The sequence below is a fragment of the Aotus nancymaae genome, unplaced genomic scaffold, assembly GCF_030222135.1.
Source record: "Aotus nancymaae isolate 86718 unplaced genomic scaffold, 86718_ANA_hifiasm-v0.15.2.pri h1tg000057l, whole genome shotgun sequence".
In the NCBI taxonomy this organism is placed as follows: domain Eukaryota; kingdom Metazoa; phylum Chordata; class Mammalia; order Primates; family Aotidae; genus Aotus; species Aotus nancymaae.
In genome coordinates this window covers 52,755,399-52,778,749 of record NW_026988471.1, presented here as the reverse complement: position 1 = coordinate 52,778,749, position 23,351 = coordinate 52,755,399, and the positions used below count along the sequence as shown (strand labels likewise).

General features: G+C 37.7%; 1 protein-coding gene across 1 annotated transcript in view; it reads left to right on the top strand.

Moving 5' to 3' along the window:
- Positions 1-23,351, top strand: part of PSME4 (proteasome activator subunit 4) — a 108,835-nt gene that overhangs the window by 17,181 nt on the left and 68,303 nt on the right. Inside the window, exons 2-8 of the mRNA XM_021672856.2 lie at positions 5,507-5,647; positions 6,490-6,606; positions 15,648-15,692; positions 18,403-18,552; positions 19,307-19,370; positions 19,921-19,995; positions 21,384-21,506. Coding sequence (XP_021528531.2) covers positions 5,507-5,647; positions 6,490-6,606; positions 15,648-15,692; positions 18,403-18,552; positions 19,307-19,370; positions 19,921-19,995; positions 21,384-21,506 — 715 coding nt within the window. The remainder of the gene's footprint in view (positions 1-5,506; positions 5,648-6,489; positions 6,607-15,647; positions 15,693-18,402; positions 18,553-19,306; positions 19,371-19,920; positions 19,996-21,383; positions 21,507-23,351) is intronic.

Sequence of the window (23,351 nt, the reverse complement as noted above, 5' to 3'; positions counted from 1 at the left end):
ACTCCGCCTAAATAAATAAATAAATAAAGATATTTCCAAAAAAAATCTAAATGTTTTAACAAAGTTATGAATCTGTGTTGGGCCCCATTCAGAGCAATCCTGGGCCATGGATTGGACAAGCTTGGTCCAGAGGAGTAACTTTAACAAGCCATTCTCATATAGATTTTTAGACTTTTTTTCAGGAAATTTTGAAACTTATGTGCATTTGCCTTTTTAAAAATTTTTTATTGTTTGATAGTCAAGCTCTTACTCTCTTACCGAGGCTGAAATGCAGTGGCAAGATTATGGCTCACTGCAGCCTCGACCTTCCAGACTCAAATGTTCCTCTGCTTCAGCCTCCCAAGTAGCTGGGACTACAGGCATGTGCCATCACACCTGGCGATTTTTTTTTGTAGAGATGGGGTCTCCTTGTGTTGCCCAGGCCAGTCTTGAATTCCTGGGCTCAAGTGATCTTTCCTTCTCAACTTCCTAAAGTGCTAGGATTATAGGTGTGAACCACAATGCCTAGGCCATTTTGTCATTTTGACTTTGATATTCTGAATTATTATTATTATTATTTGATACAAGTCTCTCTGTTACCCAGGCTGGAGTGCAGCAGTACAATCTTGGCTCACTGCAACCTCCACCTCCCGAGTTCAACAGATTCTCCTGCTTCAGCCTCCTGAGTAGCTGGGACTACAGGCGCCTGCCACTATGCCCAGCTAATTTTTGGATTTTTCAGAAGATTCGGGGGTTTTGCCATGTTGGCCAGGCTGATCTTGAACTCCTGACCTTAAGCGTTCTGCCTGCCTTGGCCTCCCAAGGTGGTGGGATTACAGGTGAGAGCCATTGTGCCTGGCCTGAATTATTTACTCAAGATATATTGCTAGATGTAGAATTTTTATTAATTTTTTATTAAATTTTTTAATATATGTAATAGAGATGGGGTCTCACTGTGTTGCCCAGGCTGGTCTTGAACTCCTGGGTTCAAGTGATTCTCCTGACTCTGCCTTCCAAAATACTGGGATTTCAGGTGTGAGCCACGGCGCCTGGCCCCCTGTCTTTCTTGTGATTAAAAATTAAGTCATTTGATTAATACACTGCAGGGCTGTGAGGAGGAAGCAGCTGGAATTGCTATTGTATTATCTTTTACTACCTTTTTTTCTTCCCCTGTGGGAGGATGGAACAAACTGACTTGTCATCCATATATTCTGGATAGTTGAAAGAAATACTCTGTATCAATCACATTCAATCATGACTATTACCAGGGTTTTCAGATATTTTGGGACACCTAATAGTAATATTTAGTTCTAAAACCTAATGTGAAAATTGACTGGAAAAAGGGAATGGACCATCTGTAGTTACAGTCTAAAGTAGGGTTTTGGAACTTAAATGTACACAAAAATCAAACCAGAGTAGTCTAAAAAATGAAGATTGGTAGTCTCCACTCTAGCATTCCAGGAATTTTTCAGTCGCCTTTTAAAAAAAAAAAAGACAAACAGCTTTACTGAGATTTAACATTCCTAGGATTTTTGGATCCCAAGAATATGCATTTTAAAGTTACCCTGCATAGTTCTTCTTTTTTTTTTCTTAAATAGCGATGGGGTTTCACCATGTTGCTCAGGCTGGTCTTGAACTCCTGAGCTCAATTGATCCTCCCGCCTTTGCCTCCCAAAACACTGGGATTGCAGGTGTACTGCGCCCAGCCTTTTTTGCCCATTTTTAATTGGATTGTTTGTGTCTTTTTCTTAGTTTGTAGTAGCTCTTTATGTAATTTGAATGTGAGTTCTTTGTCAAATATATGTATTTTAGATATCTGACTGGACTTTTTACTTTTAATGTTGTCTTATTGTGACTGGAAGTTCTTTATCATAAAGACCAATTGACTAATTTTCTTTTTATGGTTAGTACTTTCGTGTTCTTTTAAAACAAATCTCTTTGGCCACATTTTGATAGAACCACTTGCTGGTTGGCAAGGAGCTGGGGGAAATAGATTTCTGAGAAGTCCCTCCAAAATCTTTAGATTTGTCAACAGCCCTAGGCTTTCTGGGAATCCTCCTATTGGGCTCTTTTATAGTATTAAAATTTGAGCTTTGTTAATTTTATGTCCCCAATTAACGTTAAACGTATAGTTGTCTGTCTGCTGAAATGAAAACAATGGGCTGTAGCTAAATTACTTAAGTGGCTTAGAGCAGGGGTCCCCCCAACTCGAAGCCTGGGGACTGGTATGGGTCCGTGGCCTGTTAGGAACTGGGCTGCACAGCAGGAGGGAGCAGCGGGCAGGCGATTGAGCAATACTGCCTGAGATCTGCCTCCTGTCATATTAGCTGGTGTTAGATTCTCATGGGAGCTCAAACCCTGTTGTGAACTGCCCATTGCAAGGGATCTAGGCTGTGTGCTCCTTAAGAAATTCTCCCTGGTGCCAAAACGGTTGGGGACTGCTGGCTTAGAGTACAGTGTTTCTCCAGTTTTCTACAGAAGTATCCTAACCACAGGGGAGAATGAGTGCATGACTTCAGGGGCATCTGGAACCTTTTTGTTTGTTTGAGACTGCTCGCTCTGTCACCCAGACTGGAGTACACTAGCACGATCCTGGTTAACTGCAACCTCTGCCTCCCAGGTTCAAGCGATTCTCATGCCTCAGCCAAACAAGTAGCTGGAATTGCAGGTGCCCACCACCATACCTGGCTAATTTTATTTTATTTTTTTTAGATGGAGTTCACTCTTGTTGCGTTGCCCAGGCTGGAGTGCAGTGGTGTGATCTTGGCTCACTGCAACCTCCACCTCCTGGGTTCAGGCGATTCTCCTGCTTCAGCCTCCCGAGTAGCTGGGACTACAGGCGTGCACCACCATGCTAATTTTTGTATTTTTGGTAGAGATGGGGTTTCACCGTGTTGGCCAGGATGGTCTCGATTTCTTGACCTCGTGATCTGCCTGCTTCAGCCTCCCGAAATGCTGGGATTACAGGCGTGAGCCACCATGCCTGGCTGGCATCTGGAATCTTGACAAGGCCTGCAGCAGCCACTGAAAGCAGTCTTGATGTCTTCTGTCTGTATCTTAAACATGTGCCAGTTTTTAGGGAGATAGTTTGTTTTCATTTAAAATAAGATTTTAATGATTCTGGATTTTGCTCCTAAATTTAGAGTGAAATTGAGGGAGGTGTCAGAAGGCTGTATCATTATGCTTATTCAACAGCCCAAAATATTAATATCTTTAGATGTGGGATCTTTTGTCTTCAGTAATCTATGTGCGTTACCATTTTAGGGTATTTAAGAAACTTTAACAATAATTTGAATATCCCTTATCTGAAATTCTGGGACCAGAAACGTTTAGGATTTTGGATTTTGGGGGGTTTTGTAATATCTGCATTATATACTTACCGACTGAGCATCTCAAATCCAAAAATCAGAAATTGGAAAACTCCATGAGCATTTCCTTTGACTGTCATGTTGTTGCTCAGGAAGTTTTGGATTTTGGAGGGTTTTGGATTTTCAGATTAAGAGTATTGAACCTGTACTGGCAGAGTCAAAACAAGATCTCGGGTCTCATTGCTCTTCCCTCTATACTTGCTGGCTCATAGTACTAACATGAGATCATGAGATTATACCTTGAAATGACAGAAAAGAGCTGAATAAATTCAGAACAGCATGAGAAAATAGTCAGTGAACCAAGAACTTTGAAGAATTTATGGAAGATAAAAAAAGCAGTTAGATGCCCTAATTTTAGAAGTTAAATATAAGTGCTGGGCATGGTGGCTCACAGCTGTAATCCCAGCACTTTGGGAGGCTGACATGGGTGGATCACAAGGTTAGGAGTTCAAGGCCAGCCTGGCCAACATAGTGAAATCCTGTCTGTACTAAAAATACAAAAGTTAACCAAGTGTGGCGGCAGGCACTTATAATTATAGCTACTCAGTAGGCTGAGGCAGAAGTGCTTGAACCTGGGAGGCTGAGGTTGCAGTGAGCCAAGATCGCGCCACTGCGCTCCAGCCTGGGTGATAGAGCAAGACTCCGTCTGGAAAGAAAAAAAAAGTTAAATTTAAGTTTAATTTGATCTTAGGTGCTAGGGGAGCGTTAAAGATCTTACGAGGAATACTAATGCTCTTTTCCCTATTGACTTATATATTTAATAAAATAATCCCCCTCAAAGGGTTTCATGAGATACAGTAATTTGTTTGGATCAGTTACTTCTGAATTCTTAAATATGCTGTGATTTGTTGTTCTTGGGTTTTAGGACACCTTTTTCTTAAAGTTGGTGCTTTTGATTACATTGTTTATAGAAATTAAAATTTAATTTTGAGATAAAATATTAATTTCTTAAATTATTTATATTAATTATAACTAATATATAATTAATTATTATAAAAATATTCTGTAAGTTATTTTTGGTAGTAACCTAATTGTATTGTAATTATAAGTTAACAATTAGAAACAAATAGAACAATAAGAGAGCAGTGTTTTAATTGGTAAGTAGATGTTGATGACAGCCAGTTATTATTATAAATACGTTATTAAAATAATTATTTGGTAATCTCTCTCTCTCTCTCTCTCTTTTTTTTTTTTCTTTTGGAGACAAGGTCTCACTCTGTTGCCTAGGCTGGCTGGAGCACAGTGGTGCGATCACAGCTTACTGCTCCCTTGACTTCCTGGGCTCCAGTGATCCTCCCACCTCAGCCTACTGAGTAACTGGGACCACAGGTGCACGCCATCATGCCTGGCTAATATTTTGTATTTGTTGTAGAGATTGGGTTTTGCCCTGTTTCCCAGGCTGGTCTTGAACTCCTGGGTTCAAGCGATCATCCCATTTTAGCCTCTCAAAGTGCTGGGATTACAGGCATAAACTACTTTGCCTGGCCTGCTAATCTCTTGATTAAAGTACAGAATAATTCCTTCCTGCATAACAATGAGAATAGATAGACATAACCATCAAAGACATTTGAAATCGTTATACCTATTTTTAAAAATTATTAAAAATATCAAATTTATGTGCAGTATTGTTAACCACATATATATTGCTGTATGACTTTTTTATTTTGCATGACTGAAACTATACCCATTGAATAGCAGCTCTCCATTTCCCCTTCCTTTCAACACCTGACAACCACTATTCTACTTTCTGTTTCTATGAGTTTGATTACTGTAGATAGCTATGCAGTATTTGTCTTTTGTGACTAGCTTATTTCACTTAAGTTTCATCCATGCTGTAGCTTAAGATTGCCTTCTTTTTTAAGACTGAATCATCCTCATCCACTGGTTCTAGCTGAAGTATGATGGAGTCATCCTTCCTGGCAAATAAATTCCCATTTCTATCCAGAAAACCAATAAAGTTTTCCATGAAATGTTTTTTTTAAAAAAGGAAAAACGACAATAATCCATCATATTACATATGCAACATTTTCTTTATCCATTCATCCTTCTGTGGACATTCAGGTTGCATCTACGTCTTGGCTTGTATGGATAACGCTGCAACAAACATGGGTGTATCATCATACCTATTTTTAAAGGGTATATCTGTTTTTCTCTTGCAGGTATATTCGACTTTATGGGAGAAAATTTAGCAAAGAAGATCATGTTCTTTTTATTAAGTTATTGTATGAGCTGGTATCAATTCCAAAACTGGAAATCAGCATGATGCAGGGATTTGCCCGCCTTTTGATCAACTTGTTAAAGTAAGTCTATTCCAAAGATTTCTGTTAAGGTTAGTTTGTTTCTTCAGGGTTTTAGGGAATGAGGATTAAGTGCTTTTGGTGAGAAGACCAAGTCTCAACTTGCCAATTTGGAAAATGATTGCAGAAACATTATCATAAGTTTCATCCAATGTGTTAATTAGCCTTTTAATTAAAATTCCATCTCTTCCATGATGCAGTCTCTTCTCTAGCACCCGTTGAACTTCCCCTTTTATAGATTGTTAAGTTCCTTGAGAAGACAAAACAAGGATCATAGACTCTTTCTTTTTTTGAGACTGAGTCTCGCTTTGTTGCCAGGCTGGAGTGCAGTGGCGGGATCTCGACTCACTGCAAACTGTGATTCTCCTGCCTCAGCCTTCCTAGTAGCTGGGATTACAGGCACGTGCCACTACACCTAGCTTATTTTTGTATTTTTAGTAGAGGCAGGGCTTCACGATGCTGGTCATGATAGTCTTCATCTCCTGACCTTGTGATCCACCTGCCCTGGCCTCCCAAAGATTCTTTTGCTTATTCCGACGTATCCAGCTCCATGCTGGAAACATTAAATATTCCATAGTGTGGGAAAACATGAAATTTCATCTACAATAATGGTGACACAAATTTAAATGCCCCGTTGTATCTGGCGCTCTTTGAGGTTTGAGCAGCAGCAAGAATCGGGTGCGTGATTCTTCCTAATACTATGTTCTGCCAGTGAGTAGCCGTGGATGGGGAAAAGCAAAACCCACTGTAATGAGTAGCAACATTGAACTGTCCCTGTATAGTATTTATGGTATACACACATCTGTGCATATAAGCATACATAGGTATTTAATTTTACTTTTTAGGAAAAAGGAACTTCTTTCAAGAGATGATTTGGAGTTACCCTGGAGACCACTTTATGACATGGTAGAAAGAATCTTATATTCCAAGACAGAGCACCTGGGATTAAATTGGTTTCCTAAGTAAGTGTTTCCATTTAAAGCACTTATTTGGGAGCACATGGGGTCTTTTGGGGGATTGGTCGTGATTGAACAACATTGGGTTGTTTGAAAGAAGCAGTGGGTATGTTAATGTGCCTGTTGCTATGTAATTTGACTGCTGAACCAATTCATTGCCCTCTGTAAACTGTATCTGAAGCTGCATCTCTTGCAGATCATTGACTCGCACCTCCATCCTGCCTCTTTGAGACCTAATTTTTGGTTCTATATTTTATTCTGAGTTTATATAATAAAGTGTCATTTGCCTTTTTTGGTTAATAGTGATTTCATATTTGACTGACAAGTATCATTTCTGTCTAGTTGTGGTCTAGCTTTTAATTTTCACAGTTTTAGCATGTTTGGCTTATCATTTCTTTTTTTGTTTTTTTGAGACAGAGTCTCTGTCATCTAGGCTGGAGTGCAGTGGCACAATCTCAGCTCACTGCATCCTCTGCCTCCTGGCTTCAAGCAATTCTTCTGCCTCGGTCTCACAAGTAGCTGGGTTACAGGCACATGCCACTATGCCCGGTTAATTTTTGTATTTTTGTATTTTTATTTTAGTAGAGATGGGGTTTCACCATGTTGTCCAGGCTGGTCTCAAGTTCCTGCCTCAAGTGATCCACCTGCCTTGGCCTCCCAAAGTGCTGGGATTATAGGCGTGAGTCACCACGCCCAGGCGGTTTATCATTCTTTTAAATTTGTGATTTTTTTTTTTAAGGAAATTTTTTCTTCTGTTTTGTTTTGAGACCGTGTCTCCCTCTGTGGCTCAGGCTGGCGTGCAGTGGCACGATCTTAGCTCACTGCAACCTCTGCCTCCTGGGTTCAAGTGATTCTCGTGTCAGCCTCCCGAGCAGCTGGGATTACAGACGCACACCACCATGCCTGGCTAATTTTTGTATTTTTAGTAGAGATGAGGTTTTACCATGTTGGCCAGGCTGGTCGCAAACACCTGAACTCAGGTGATCCACCCAACTTGGCCTCCCAAAGTGCTGGGATTATAGGCGTGAGCTACTGTGCCTGGCCACTTCAGTTTTTAATAACTGTTTTCTCTCGTTTTTTACAGTCATTTATCATATACTTATATACTCATTTCTTGAAGAGCATTATTCTAGAAGCCTGTATTAATTTCCTTTTTCTTTTTTATAAACTAAGTCCCTCCTTCCCTCTCTCTCTCTCTCTCTCCCCCTCTCCCCTCCCTTTCTTCCTTCCTTCTCTTTTCTTCTTTCTTTTTTCTTTCCTTTCTTTTCTTTCCTTGCTTGCTTGACAGAGTCTTGCTCTGTTGCCCAGGCTGGAGTGCAGTGGCAAGATCTTGGCTTGCCACAGCCTTGACCTCCTGGGCTCAAGCAGTCCTGCTGCCTCAGCCTCCTGAGAAGCTGGGACCACAGGTATGTGCCACCATGCCCAGCTAATTTTTAAAATTTTTGATTCATAGCAACAGAGTCTCACTGTTGCCCGAGCTGGTCTTGAATTCCTGGGCTTAAGTGATCCTCCCGCCTTGGCCTCCCCAAGTATTGGGATTACAGGCATGAGCCACTACACCTGGCCCAAATATTTGTTATTAAAACTCAAAATTCAATATAAAAGCTTTGTTTGCAAAGATTCCTTTTGGGTGTTATTTTGCCACAGAGACCATGACCTATACTGGTTTGACTGAGTCTTCTTTAAATATGAAGTCGGGCCAGGTGCGGTGGCACGTGCCTGTAGTCCCAGCTACTCAGGAGGCTGAGGTGGGAGGATCTCTTGAGCCCAGGAGTTCTGGGCTGTAGTGCGCTACACCCACCGAGTATCCACACTAAGTTTGGCATCACGGTGACCTCTTGAGAGCCGGGGACCACTAGGTTGCCTAAGGAGGGGTGAACCGGCCCAGTTTGGAAATGGAGCAAGTCAAAACTCCCGTGCTGATCAGTAGTGGGATCACGCCTGTGAATAGCCGCTGCACTCCAGCCTGGGCAACATAGTGAGACCCCTTCTCAAAAAAAAAAAGAAAAATATGAGGTCAGGGAATTGCTCACTGGCTTTACCATTTCAGATGAGAGTGGGCACATTCACGGTGGTATGGCCATAGACAGGCTTCCCGTTTTCATAGATCTCAGGGACCTTTGAACTGTGTTCAGAGAAGTTATCTTTCTGAGATTTTTCTTGCTGATAATTTTGGCTTCCTCTGAAAGTACTTTGTAAATGAAAGGAGGAGGTGAGGCACTTTCTTCAGTGATACCCTGTTCTTCAGTATGTCTTCTTACTTAACGGCTTCATAACCAATCGTCCTACTTTCCTGCCTTAAGTGTCTACCTTTGCAAAGGCACTTGCTGCTTTTAAAGTCCTGTGTGATCCTGAATATATATCTGTGGCTTTCCTCTTCAGTGATAAGAGCTGTTGTCTGGAAATTTCTATTAGTATTGGTCAGTCAGTGCTTATTAGTTTTGTTTACCATGTCTCTTCCTAAAGTGTCACATCATCCTTGCCCTTAAAAGTTTTGCCATAGCAGTTCTTGATCTTTTGAAGAGACATTGTGACTGAAACACTGACTCTCAACTCTTAACAGACTCAGCATTTCATTTTGTAATTGTAATTATTCTAAATTAAAATTCATAAATCATGTAACCTACCTATACTCTTTACCTACTCTCTGACAATTTTGAGTATTTTCATCTTAGATATATTCTGCCACATTTTGAAACACTTTCGTCAGCTGACTGCATGTGTTCATACTATTTTTAGAATGCTATTTTAATAATCAAAAGTGAAAGATTGCTTCATTTGTTAAATGTCTTTCAAATTTTAAAATCATGTGCCTTATGTTTTTGTCCTTATTGAAATCACTGCTTAGAGTGGCATGTATTTCAACATGATTTTAAAAGCTAATTCTATTGATTGAAGCAAAGATTATCAACTTTGCTCTCTTCCCTTCCTCTTTACCTTTCCCTTCTTCCCCATCCCTTTTCCTACCCTGTTTCCCTCCTCTCTCTCTTACTTCCTCCTTCTAGTTTTCTCTTTGCCTCAAGGGCAAAAGACCATTTTTAGTCTCTTTATTCTCTCTTTTTTAAAAAAAAAATTATATTAAAAAATTTTTTATAAATAAAAATTTTTTAAATACAAAAAATTTTTTTTTTTTTTTAAGATGGGCTTTCACCATATTAGTGAGGCTGGTCTTGAACTCCTGACCTCAGGTGATCCACCCGCCTTGGTCCCCAAAGTGCTTGGATTATAGGCGTGAGCCACCCCACCTGGCCTTAGTCTCTTTATTCTCATCTCACTCTACTTTCTACTGGAGAAAGAATTGATAATGTTTTTTATTCAATAGAAGATGTAAAATTGAAAAGGGGATGAGTGTGAATTAATTATTAGTGATATAAGAATTATTATTTACTTCATAAATGAAGCTTTTGAATCTTAAGGACATGGTTTTAGTTCATAAAACAATGTCCCATACACTTACCTTGAGTAGCATATTGTAAGTTATAGTTTAGGAAGCACACTAATGGTGTTGCTATTAACAAAATGTGGGAGAAATTATACATAGATGTACTTTTACAAATGGGCACAAACAATTCATATTTCAATTGCTATGTGTATATAAATTTGTTTATTTAGCTTTATTTTATTTTATTTTTTATTTTTATTTTTTTGAGAGATGGGGTTTCACTATGTTAGCCAGGCTGATCTTGAACTCCTGACCTCAAGTGATCCACCCGCCTCGGCCTCCCAAAGTGCTGGGATTACAGGCGTGAGCCACCATGCCCGGCCGTTTGTTTAGTTTTATTACCACTAATTTGGTTTTTGTGAGTGGTAGTAAAGGTTTTCATATTTGCATCATGAGTAGCTTGGGCCTACATAACTTGTTTACTACTCTTTTTTTTTTTTTTGAGACTGAGTCTCGCTCTGTCACCCAGGTTGCAGGGTAGTGGCACAATTTCGGCTCACTGCAACCTCTGCCTCCCGGGTTCAAGCAGTTCGCCTCCGGAGTAGCTGGGATTATAGACACCCGCCAACATGCTCAACTAATTTTTGTATTTTTAGTAGAGATGGGGTTCTACCATCTTGGCCAGGCTGGTCTTGAACTCCTGACCTCATGATCTACCCACCTCAGCCTCCCAAAGTTCTGGGATCACAGGACTGGGCCACTGTGCCCGGCCTACTATTTTTTAAAATTTATTTTTAAAAGTATTTTCTTTTACATGTATTGTTCTAAGGGTATCATATAGTATTATTCTCTTTTTTTTTTCAGCCTCTGGAGAAATCTGATATTTTCTTTTTCTGGTACTTGTTTATGCATTTGTTTTTCTATCGATCTATCAAAGAGCCCTTTGAATTGGTGCTCTTTAAGATACAGTTAAATCCTTTGTCCTGAGCTTCCTGCACTCACCACATGGAAACTACATTTTCTAGACCTCTGTTTGGGGTTTCTTGGCACATGTGATGGAGTTTAAATTACTACCAGAAGCTCAAGGAAGAACTCTAGCTACAAAATTTAGTATGATAATCAAATGATGAGAGTAATTTCTCTGAGAACCTGTTGAAATTTAAAAGATTTTGTGGTTGTAAACCATGATTATTAATATGGTATTTGCAATGATTTTTAAAGGTAGTATTTGAAGAACAACCTATTTGTTTTTAAAAATGTTCTTTTATTTGGAAATTTAAAATTTTAACAAAATTTGACCGTGTGTGGTGGCTCACACCTGTAATCCTAGCACTTTGGGAGGCTGAGTTGGGCAGATTACCTGAGGTCAGGAGTTCAAGACCAGGCTGGCCAACATGGTGAAACCCCATCTCTCCTAAAAAATCTAAAAATTAGCTGGATGTGGCGCATGTACCTGTAATCCTCAGCCCGGGAGGCTGAGGCAGGAGAATCGCTGGAACCAGGAAGGCCGAGGCTGCATTGAGCCGAGATCACACCACTGCACTCCAGCCTGGTCAAAGAGTGAGACTCCATCTCAAAAAAAAAAAAAAAAAAATTTTTTTTTAAACAAAATTTTATTAATGATTTTGATAGTATTTCTTGTAAAAGTTGTTTCTGTGCTACAATGATCTTTCTTTAAAAACTGATCTTTTTTAAGAGCAATTTTAGGGGCCGGGCGTGGTGGCTCACGCCTGTAATCCCAGCACTTTGGGAGGCCGAGGCGGGTGGATCACGAGGTCAAGAGATCGAGACCATCCCGGTCAACATGGTGAAACCCATCTCTACTAAAAATACAAAAAGTTAGCTGGGCACAGTGGCGCATGCCTGTAATCCCAGCTACTCAGGTGGCTGAGGCAGGAGAATTGCCTGAACCCAGGAGGCGGAGGTTGTGGTGAGCCGAGATCGCGCCATTGCACTCCAGCCTGGGTAACGAGCAAAACTCCGTCTCAAAAAAAAAAAAAAAAGCAATTTTAAAAATTAATTCAAGTTGATCAGGCTTATTGTCATTTAAAACAATTATGCATGCTCTTTTTACATGAGTGGTAAGGATTATTATAATTTCCTAACAGTTGCCATACAGGTATACTTTTTAAAAGTAATTTTAATGAAAAGTCAACATTAATGTGCATCAGTAAGGAAAATGTTGCACTTATTATTTATACCTTTCTTTATGGTGAAATTATCTTGGCCCTGATTTTGAGTGAAGTGGCTACGAAAAATGACTACTTGCTAGTTTAACTGAGCAGTATGAGATTTTGGAGGTTAGATATGAGATGGATAATGTTTAACTAACTTATAGTGGATTTGTTTAGATATAGAGAAAGGAAGTAAAACTGACTTCTAGATGAAGGGTTTGGCACAGGTTCAAGGAAAACATACTGTATACATAGTTAGCATTAAATTTTAAGGGGATAAAGGCATATATATATGGAATATTCCATTGGTACAATTAACCAGTTCATTTATGAAAAAGCAAATATTATTCTGAAGTTTAACTTTAGTTCAAGAACTGTCAAGTATAGCTGCAAGTACTTCTGGCTATGAGCAGTCTAGTTTACTCTCACGTTGAATGTTACCATTTGCTATACTTTTCTCTGGTTTAGAAGTGAATATTGTCCTAAAAAGGCCAAGGAGGCAGGAAGCATAAACCTCCAAGTTTAAATGAGTTAACTGTCTCAGTAACTGGAGGCTAAGGCTATTGGCTTTCCCCAGGCTTATCTGCTAATATTTGACGTTTACTTCGTAAATGTCATCCTAAGGAAATTGAGGTCCAGAGAGGAATATTAACACATAATCATTTGTTGAAACTGGAATAAGAGCTTAAGAACTGGGACAAGAACTCACTTTCTACCTTTAATAATAGGGTGGCAGTTGTGAAGGAATTTCCTAGTTTGATGTTATCTCCTAAGTTGTAAATTAATAGTTACTCAGAGGCAGTGGAATCAATGTAAGAGCAAAATAAGCACAACATTTTAATTCTTAAGGAAATTGAGAATACAATTTATTATGGCGGAGTATGAAATAATAATTAACATTTATTGTCCTTAATTCTGGGCCACATAACTGCTTTCTATACATTATCTCATTTAATTTTTGTAACAGCTTTATGAGAGGTAGGTATTATTGCTCATATTGATGAGAAAACTGAGCTATATTATACAACTAGGAAGTAGCAGAACTGTCTCACATTCAGATCTGTCTGACTCCAAGCCCAAAATGTAAACCATTATATGCTCTACTGTGGCTTTCTTTTTCAACCTAACATATCTTTTTAAAGAGGAAATAGGGTGTGAGAAAACCCATCCAAAGCTTAGTCACTCTGTAGATCCCTTTTGATTTAAAAAAGAAAAGTGTTTTGAATTGTTATCACTTTAATATTATACATTTCCAACAGTTGGAAAGTATTTAGTGATTGTTCACTCCCTCTAAAAATTAGTGAAATATAGTCTAGTAGCGTCTAGCCTTAACCTTTTATTTTATTTTTAAACAGAAACATTGTTCCTTTCATCTTGAGAGATTACAAGAATCACAAAAGGTCACTATACAGATATCACAGGTTAGAGAGATTGTACCCCTTCCTGGATAAACAGCATAAATCCATTGGTACATATGTAAGAAGAGGTTGAAACTGACTTTATTTAGATTAACTAAATTACATTCCCACATACCCTAATCCTCTAATAAGTGAAGTGACTCTATCAAGTGTTATAATTAACTTCCTATTCTTCTGAAGCTTGAAGGGAACTGGAGAAAACATGTAGCTTTGCAGCCTTTTATGACTTGCTTTCTAGAATCATTTTTTACATTATGCGAAAGTATGTTGGTATAGCAAAGTTCCTAAGTGAAAACAGCAGGTTTTCTGTGTAGCACAGAACCAATAAAATAAATATAATGTTAATGAGAACACAAACATTAGGACTGATACAATTATATGTCTTATGCTCGTTTTCATGATAGAAATTAACAATTGTAGAATTACCTTTTAAAAATCAGGATGTAAATTGAGCAATGTAGTTTAAAACTAGATGGCTCTTTAAACTTTACGTTTTAATTCTATACTTCATTACTAAATGGGATTCTTCAATCCCATTTAAACAAAAAGAATACCCAAGATCTATACTTTTTGTTGCTCTGTTATAAAATGTTTATTGAATATATAAATCAACAGATAAGTATAGATATACATGAGCAGATAGCCTTGTTATAAGCACTTTGAAAATGCCCAGAAATAAAAATCACAGCTGTGGTCTTCAGGGAGCTTTAAATGTAATTGGATAGAAGTTTGCTCTTTTTTTTTTTTTTTAATTTTATTTTGCTTTTTTTTTTTTTTTTAACTGGCAAACTTAGATGTTCTCTAAAGTGTGTTTTTGAATTGCTTAGCCTTTTTGTGAGAAAAAGTAGAACCTCCCTCTCATGATCAGAGACAGTGCTTATTGATGGCCCTTTGGCTGCATGGTTTCTTTTTTATTTTAGAAGTCATCTCATGAGTTGTAGCCTGGTTGCCTCTTCAGGTAATTTTTCTCTGAGTAGTTTTGAAATTAAAGAGGATTTCTACTGCTCTAAGTAATGAGATTATAGTTTTCTTTCTTGGTTATATAGTAGATTGATTTTTTTGTTGAGTTTGCTTTTTGTTATTCCTTGGAATTTCTTTGCATATTAGTTCCTAAACATTCAGAGAAGTTGGATAGACTTCTGGACTTAAGAATTTCAAAAAGCTTAATGTGAAAGTGTCAGGTCAGACATTGCCTGAAAGTTACTCTGTTTCCATAAATAAATAAATGTTTTTGAGATTTGGGGAATTTTATTTTTACTTGAATATATCATACTGTAAGTAGTCACACAGGTGTTTTAAAATTCCAGTTCAAAATTACCTAGTGCTCCATTGTTTGTATTGTTTGTTTGCATTTGACCGCTTGACTGTGATCTAGTAGTAAATATTTAAATACTCCATTCTGGTCATGTGTTTAAACCAGTACGCATTGGCCTTTTCATTAAAACAGAAATGTTGATTATAAATTCATACACACATTTTTGTGTTGGTCTCTTATATTCACTTGAGGCAACTGTATGTTGGAAAGTAAGTTATAATTTTAAATGTTACTCAACTAACTTTATAAGTACCTGCTCAAAGAGATGCTATTGCTCTTATTGATAATTGTTGCTGGCAGTAAAGTGCCTTGGAGGGTTAGAGAACTCTCATCAATTGGTTGTGAAAGCTAATTTCTGATGGAAACACCCAGATTTTGGTATGTCTGTTGCTTGTGTTTTGATATAAAAGTATTTTAGTAAAAATTATTTGAATTTTTAAGCCACCGTGTTGATAAGTATGGTGTATAGTCATTGCTGCCTACTTTGTAAAGACTGAAAACAATTTGTCCTTTCCCTAGTGTAACATTTTTTTTCTTTAGTTCATACCAGAGACAGTGAAATGAGGGTAAAGGAAAGAGTAGATTAAGAAGTTTAGAGTTAATCCTTGTAATTCTGTCTGTATGAAAGGGAAGGCTTAGTTATTACATATAAACAAATAATAATCTGAATGTATGAGCTTATCTTAGAGATTATTAATTGAATTAGATGTGTTCTTAAAATACACCAATCTAATTTATCAAATGGCTTTCCCCTCCAGTTCTGTAGAAAATATTCTCAAAACGCTCGTGAAAAGCTGCCGACCGTAAGTAGCTTCTCAATTTATAAAGCCTCTTGTTGTTTCTGTGGGCTTTTTCACATCTTTAGTATGGTTTGAAGAGGAAATGAAAAGTATAAATAGTTCCTGACTTTGTGATGTTAGTCACTGAGCACAACATACCATTTCCAGTTCGTGAACCGAGCTTCTCAGATTTCATTTAGAAATTTAGAAATTTTAAAGTCATCCATTATAAATTAAGACTACCGTACTTAACATACAATCATCTTTATTTGGAAGCATTTCCTAGAGTATTGTTATTTGTTATTCAGATAGAAAATAGGAGGAATGCCAAGAAGGTGGTTCATAACTTTTTTCAACTATGTTCTGTTTCAGTAGAATATGTAACTTTGAATATCCCGTAATCTTTCCTTTTTATTTTAATATTTTTTGTAGAGAGTGGGGTCTTGCTGTGTTGCCCAGGTTGGTCTTAAACTCTTGGCCTCAAGCAATCCTCCCACCTTGGCCTCCCAAAGCATTGAGATTATAAGCGTGAGCCACCACTACCAACCAATTATCATATTCATATGATTAAAGATGAGTGTGGATAAAATTTAATTTTAATTATTATTTTTTGGGTTATCTTTAATTTTAATTAAAGCTCAGTTTTATGTACTTGAACCTTTATTGTTATCAAGTAAGTCTAAGACTGTTTAGATGGTATGGAATCAGTGAATCCTTTTTGGTAAAAAGCATGATATGCTTGTTATATGAGTTTTAAATACATATTTACTAAATCAGATATTTGTTGCTGACCTTCTGTATTACTTAGTGTGGGGCAAATGTATTTTCAGAATATGAGATAACTGTCTCTCAGGTGACTTCAGATTGACCCTGAGTCATAAGTCAGCAATGAACAGTGTCATTTTATGGGAGGCAGTTACCCTCTTGGCATGTGTTTCCTCACTGGAAACTTGATTATCACTTCAGTACTTACTGGTTCATAGGTAATTCATAGAACTCCTAAGTTTTTATTGTGGATTACAGGGTTAACAATTGACTCAGAAAACTTAAGAAGTGGAATTGATATTAATCTTTGAAGGTGGAGCATAGTTTGTTATTGGTTTTTTTTTTTTTTGAAATTCCAACCTGTTACACAGGGACCTGACACATAAACACTTTGTGAACTCAAGAGAAGTATTATTAGACATGTAAGTTTATTTTTCACATAGAAGATTGCAATATGATTTTAATTCACTCAAGTATATGCAGGTACAATGGGATTAATAATATGATGTGTGGGCCAAGCTTATGGGTGTATTTGAAGGGATTTCCTAACTTCTTTGGGAAGAATCAGAATTTCTCATATGCTAGTCGTATTTTAAACCTCTTAAGGCTGGGTGCAGTGGTACTCGCCTGTAGTACCAGCTACTTTGGAAGCTGCAAGCCTAGGCAACATAGTGAGACTCTGTCTTTAAAAAAAAGAATAAAATAAACCAGTTAAGGTGTATTTAGCAGTTATACATGTATCCTCTTTATTTGCCTTCATTTTGTGTGTATATGCACACTTTGGATTTTAATTTTGTAAATCTACTCCAGGGACATTCCTGCCCATTTCATACATTATGGAATATCACAGCCTGTAGACTTCTCATATAGGGAACTGGTCCAAGGAAGGTAAATGGTTTATCCAATATGCCTAGAAATTGCTGGGCTGATATTCTCTTTCTCATCTACTGGTTATCCTTTTCCTTTTTAGACTGGATTTTTTGTTTGTTTGTTTTTGTTTTGTGTGTGTGTGTGTTGAGACAGAGTCTCGCTCTGTTGCCCAGGCTGGAGTGCAGTGGCGTGATCTCGGCTCACTGCAACCTCTGCCTCCTGGGTTCAAGTGATTCTCCTGCCTCAGCTTCCTGAGTAGCTGGGATTTACAGGCATGCGCCACCACGCCCAGCTAATTTTTTTGTATTTTTATTGGAGACAGGGTTTCACCTTGTTGGTCAGGCTGGTCTCTAACTCCTGACCTCATGATCCATCCCCACTCGGCCTCCCAAAGTGCTGGGATTACAGGTGTGAGCCACCACACCCAGCTAGACTGAATTCTTTATGTCAAGTTTTTTTTTTTTTCTTTTTTCTGATTGCTGTTACATAGCACAAAGGAAGTAAAACAAAAAATCCTGTTTAATTTTGTAGGTAATTTGAGTGACTCGGATTTTATCTGAGTTTTATTAACTTCATAGTGTTTAGAAAAGTTCCCTTAGACAAGAGGAGAATTTATCCAAGTATGATGGGGAATTTTTTTTTTTTTTTTTTTTTTTTGAGACAGAGTCTCACTCTTGTTTCCCAGGCTTGAGTACAATGGCGTGATGTTGACTTACTGCAGCCTCGATCTCCTGGGCTCTAGTGATCCTCCCACCCCAGCTGAGTAGCTGGCACTACAGGTGTGCGCCACCATCTCATCTGGCAATTTTTTGTAGAGACTGGGGTTTGCCATTTTGCCCAAGCCAGTCTTGAACTCCTGGGTTCAGGTGATCCACGGACCTTGACTTCCTAAAGTGCTGGAATTACAGGCATGAACCGGTGTGCCTGACTGGGGAATTTATTTTAGTGTTGTGAAAATGTTTAATTGTTTGGACATTTGTAGACTGTGTTAAATCCTATGACATATATTCTCCTCCTTCCCTGGCCTTTTGGTCAGTTATTGCTGTTGTAGAGCTTTTAGCCAATGATCAGATACATGAAAACCTCCTTTTTCTACTAGATACTTTCCAGCAGATGCCACCGCTGAGATGCTAGAAGAATGGCGACCTTTAATGTGCCCTTTTGATGTAACAATGCAAAAGGCCATCACTTATTTTGAAATATTTCTTCCTACCTCCCTTCCTCCAGAACTTCATCATAAAGGTTTTAAGTAAGTATATGCATATCTTGACAAATTCTAAAAATACAGCAGGAAATACAGATGAAGAAGCTAGTAAAGCAATAACAAGTAGAAAAATCCTTTTGCAAACTCAGCTAGTGTTGTACTTCATTTATTACACTTGAAGTATGTTTTTTTCTTTTCTTTTCTTTTTTTTTTTTTTTTTTTTTAAGACAGGGTTTCTTCATGTTGGTCAGGCTGTTCTTGAACTCCCGACCTCAGGTGATCCGCCCACCTTGGCCTCCAAAGTGCTTGGATTACAGGCGTGAGCCACCTTGCCGAGCCTATACTTGAAGTATGTTAAGGCTGAAACGGTTAAACATAAAATAGAAAGTAAAGAGAGAATAACACTTGAATGACACCCAAATAAGATGAGGGCTTTAATTTAAAAAATTAAGAGAAAGAAAGAGAGAATTGCCAGAAGCGGTAATAAAAGGAAAGCAGATAAAGGAGAAAGGCAGGGAAAAGGAAGTAGAAAATTGAAAACAGTTGTTAAATAGGAAGGGACAGTATTTAGTAATGAAGCAGAAGTTTAATATGTGAGATCATATTTTTTAGCATAAATCAGGAGAGGAATATTTAGACAAGAAATACTCCTTTGTTTTATTAAGTTTGTAACTATCAGCATTATTTCTTCTAGTTATGTAGTTATCAGTAAGAATAATATTGTAAAAAAGACAAAGGATACCTGGCATTGAACCACTTTCTAAAATCACTTCCTATTCATAACATTTTTCTTCTTTAGACTTTGGTTTGATGAATTAGTTGGCCTTTGGGTTTCAGTGCAGAATCTCCCACAGTGGGAGGGGGTAAGTATCCCTTTTTTCTCCCTATACTTTTTAATTTGGAGATAAATACCACTTGATAAGTAACTTGAAGTTCCTTAGGATTGGCTGTTAGCCATGTCATGATAATTTCTTTTCAATTTTATGTTATTTTATTGTGTTCTAACAGTATACATTTATTTTGGTTTTATCAATATTTAGGAGTATAAGGATGTATTGTAAAATGCGTGAAATGTAAGATCCTGTTTGTTTTCTTTGGTACCTGTGCTATCATGGTGCTGGACATATAGTGGTGTTTTTCTGCATATTTGTTGGATTAAAATTTCCTTTTCTGTCTTCATTGTGGATGGTGCTTTGTCATTTTCCCTTTTAGAAGCATTTTAACTGCAACTGAGTTAAATGTGTGACATGAATCAATTTAAATTTGGAGGCTTTAAAAAACTTAAGTCATAAACTATATATTTAAGTGGATTGCACTAATGATTGCTGAAAAGAACAAATGGATGAGGGGTGTGACTATGACAGTTAAAAAACAACAAATGTGTTAACTTTGTGTTTTTTTGTTTACTTTCAGCAACTAGTAAATCTCTTTGCTCGATTGGCTACAGATAATATAGGGTACATAGATTGGGATCCATATGTACCAAAGGTAATTAAGAATGTTTTTGGGGAAAAAAATTACAAAAAATAAGCTGGTGGTGGACGCCTGTAATCCCAGCTGTTTGGGAGGCTGAGGCAGGAGAGTAGGTTGAACCCAGGAGGCTGAGGTTGCAGTGAGCTGAGATCACACCACTGCATTCCAGCCGCCTGGGTGACAGAGCGAGACTCCATCTCAAAAACAGAACATTTTGATCATAAATACAATAGCACTGACAACAATTTTATGTCATAAAGGAGAAATGTTTTTTTCTATGCTAATTCCAAGTGGCACATAACATTTTCTTTGATCATTGGTAAAAACATATATAAATAATTTACATGGCTGGGTCCAGTTACCTTTTCAAAAGGTAATTAGAACATACTAAGCTATCATAAATGTGTGTTTTTTTCTTATGCATTACATGAATTATGAGTGACAGAGTAATTTATAAAGTACTCACTGTATTATTGAGAGCATCATACATTTGTACCTTCCAGTGGATTTTGTGTATTGTAATTGGTTGGTACTGCACAGTGTTGCCCACTTTTTAGATCACATTATTTATTTTCCTAGAGTAAATAAAGTTAGATGCTTGAGGTGTAGTGTTTCTTAACATTGCATGTTTAGTATTATTTCACTTGCAGTAGAATCACTGTGCTTGGAGTTTCAGTAGTGCTGGGGTGGGATCTCCTGGTGATTCTGTCGCACACACTTACATTAGAGCGAAGCTGGGGAGCAGCTGAAAACAAATGCTCTGTTCGCTTTTTGCTTGCGCTGTCTTCCTCTGTTGTTTGGCCATTAGAAACTAATTGAAGAAGAGAAATTGTCCTTCCCCACCTTTGGGCCCCTACGTATTGGTAATGATAAATTTGGAATTTAAATTTAATTTTGTTAAAATATAATTATTAAGTGACTGACTAAAATACAAATTCTCTAGGGAAAAAATCAAATCCACATTAAAATTTTGAGGGGGAAAGCAATCTGCTAGAAGATACTTGAATTTAGGTTGGTGCTATTCTGCATGCTTGACGTGGAATAGGAGCTTAGGAAAAATTATTTGTGCATTCGGGACAGGAAAGAAGTCAAAATATTTCATGTTTAGCCATAGTATGTATGTTTTTGCTTTTTATATTTAACCATAAATACAACATTTGTCTGTTCTTTGGATACATGGACACAGCTGCTTTATGTCCATGTGCCTGTGACCTCAGAATGTCATACAGCACATCTGTTTACATGTAATTTTTAAAGAATAAAGTTACTAAATACTATGTAATTCTACTTAAAAACCCTTGTGATAAAATAAGAATGTCTTCAGTAACACTAATACACAGCACTTACTGATTTAAAGAATTATTTTGATACCTGTAAATGTCCTTAATTTTTTTTTTTTAAAGATATTTACAAGAATTCTGAGAAGCTTGAACCTCCCAGTGGGAAGCAGTCAAGTGTTAGTCCCAAGATTTTTAACAAATGCTTATGATATAGGTCATGCTGTTATATGGATCACCGCCATGATGGTTTGTAATACATTATATTTGTTTTTTATAGTTTATCCCTATTTTGTGTTAACCTTACAAAAATTCTGTATAGTCATAGAAGTTGATAATAGTAACTTGGTTGGTGACTTGATTCTTGGATATTTTCTGATGTAGCAAGCTCATGTTTATCAAATCCAGAATATAGTCGTACCATTTCTAAATCTCCCTAACCAACGGACATTATAAATAGAGTCGGAAATCAAGAATTTTGAGGGATTCACAATGTCTAACGTTTTTACTGTCTGGGAACCAGACTTGTAGCCCAAAAGACTTTCCCAAGGTAGGATTACAACTTGGGATTTGCACGTGCTCAGACTCCATTACTTATACTCACTGTTAATGTTCACATAAAACACTACATTGAGCGTAAAGCTTACTAACAAAACAATCTTAGTGAAGGGAGATATGCGAAGGATTATTTTGTTGACGTCGTTAAAGGAAAGTTAAGACATCCACAAGCTTAGATTTCAGTGTCATCTTTCAAATAAGAATATCAGAACAACTTTCTATTATAATTTCCTAGCTTATCATTCATATTGCTTCTGCAGCTATTTGTGAATTATTATTCTGTTTTACATATTAGCTTGTTTCTGGGGAAAAGACAATTTTTTTTTTTTATTTAGAAGCTTACCTCTTAAATTTCATTGTAAGAAGAACAAATTTAAGCTCCCTTGTTTTTGCCATTTTATTGTTAAACAGAGAAAAAAATCCCATTTTTCTTAATGAGTAGGAGCAAACACTGAAGGATGTTTAATAACTTACATATGCAGAGTTGAAACTGGATTTTTGGGGGCTGCAGAATTGGGTGGTGATTAGTATTATTATTTGAGTGAATTTCGCTCTGCTTTCTCACAGAGTTCTCATCAGCAGCTTGATTTTGTGTTAAATGTGAAAATATGGCCAAGTGCCAAGACTCACATCTGTAATCCTAGCACTTTGGGAAGCCAAGATGGGAGGATAACTTGAGCCCAGGAGTTTGAGATCAGCCTGGGCAACATGGCGAGAGCACAGGCATGGTAGCATGTGCCTGTGGTCCTAGCTCCTCAGCAGGCTGAGGTGGGAGGGTCGCTTGAGCCTAGGAGGTTGAGGCTCCAGTGAGCACCACACTCCACCCTGGGCAACAGAAGGAGACACTTTTTTTTTTTTTTAAAGACAAAGTCTTACTCTGTCACCCAGGCTGGAGTGCAATGTTGTGATCTCAGGTCACTGCAACCTCCACCTCCCAGGTTCAAGTGATTCTCTTGCCACAGCCTCCCCAGTAGTTGGGACTACAGGCACCTGCCACCATGCCTGGCCAATTTTTGTGTTTTTTGTTGAGACATGGTTTCACCATGTTGGCCAGGCTTGTCTTGAACTCCTGACCTCAAGTAACCTGCCCACCTCAGCCTCCCAAAGTGCTGGGATTACAGGCATCAGACACTGCACCTGGCTGATGCTTTTTTTTTTAACTGAATATGTAATAAAAATCAATACTGCTAATTATGTTAGAATTTTGAATATTTTGTGGACTTTTTCTTACGGTATTATGGTCTCTGAGTGGTTACCCTATTCTAGTTAGTAGATTGGGAAACGTACGTGGATTTCATTTTGGCAGGAAGACATTTATTCCTAATATAATTTGACATTTTATTTTAGGTCTATGCTATTTCTTGAAAGAAGATCATCATGACACAGATAGGAGGTTTGAAGTCCGAGTTGTAGTCCTTTATTCCAGGGCCATTCAACTTGATAAGATGAAAACTAGGTTTTTTCCTCATTTGTCTCCCAGGTTATGTTGTTGTTGTTTGATTGGTTGTTTTGTTTGTTTGTTTGGGCAGTAGATCA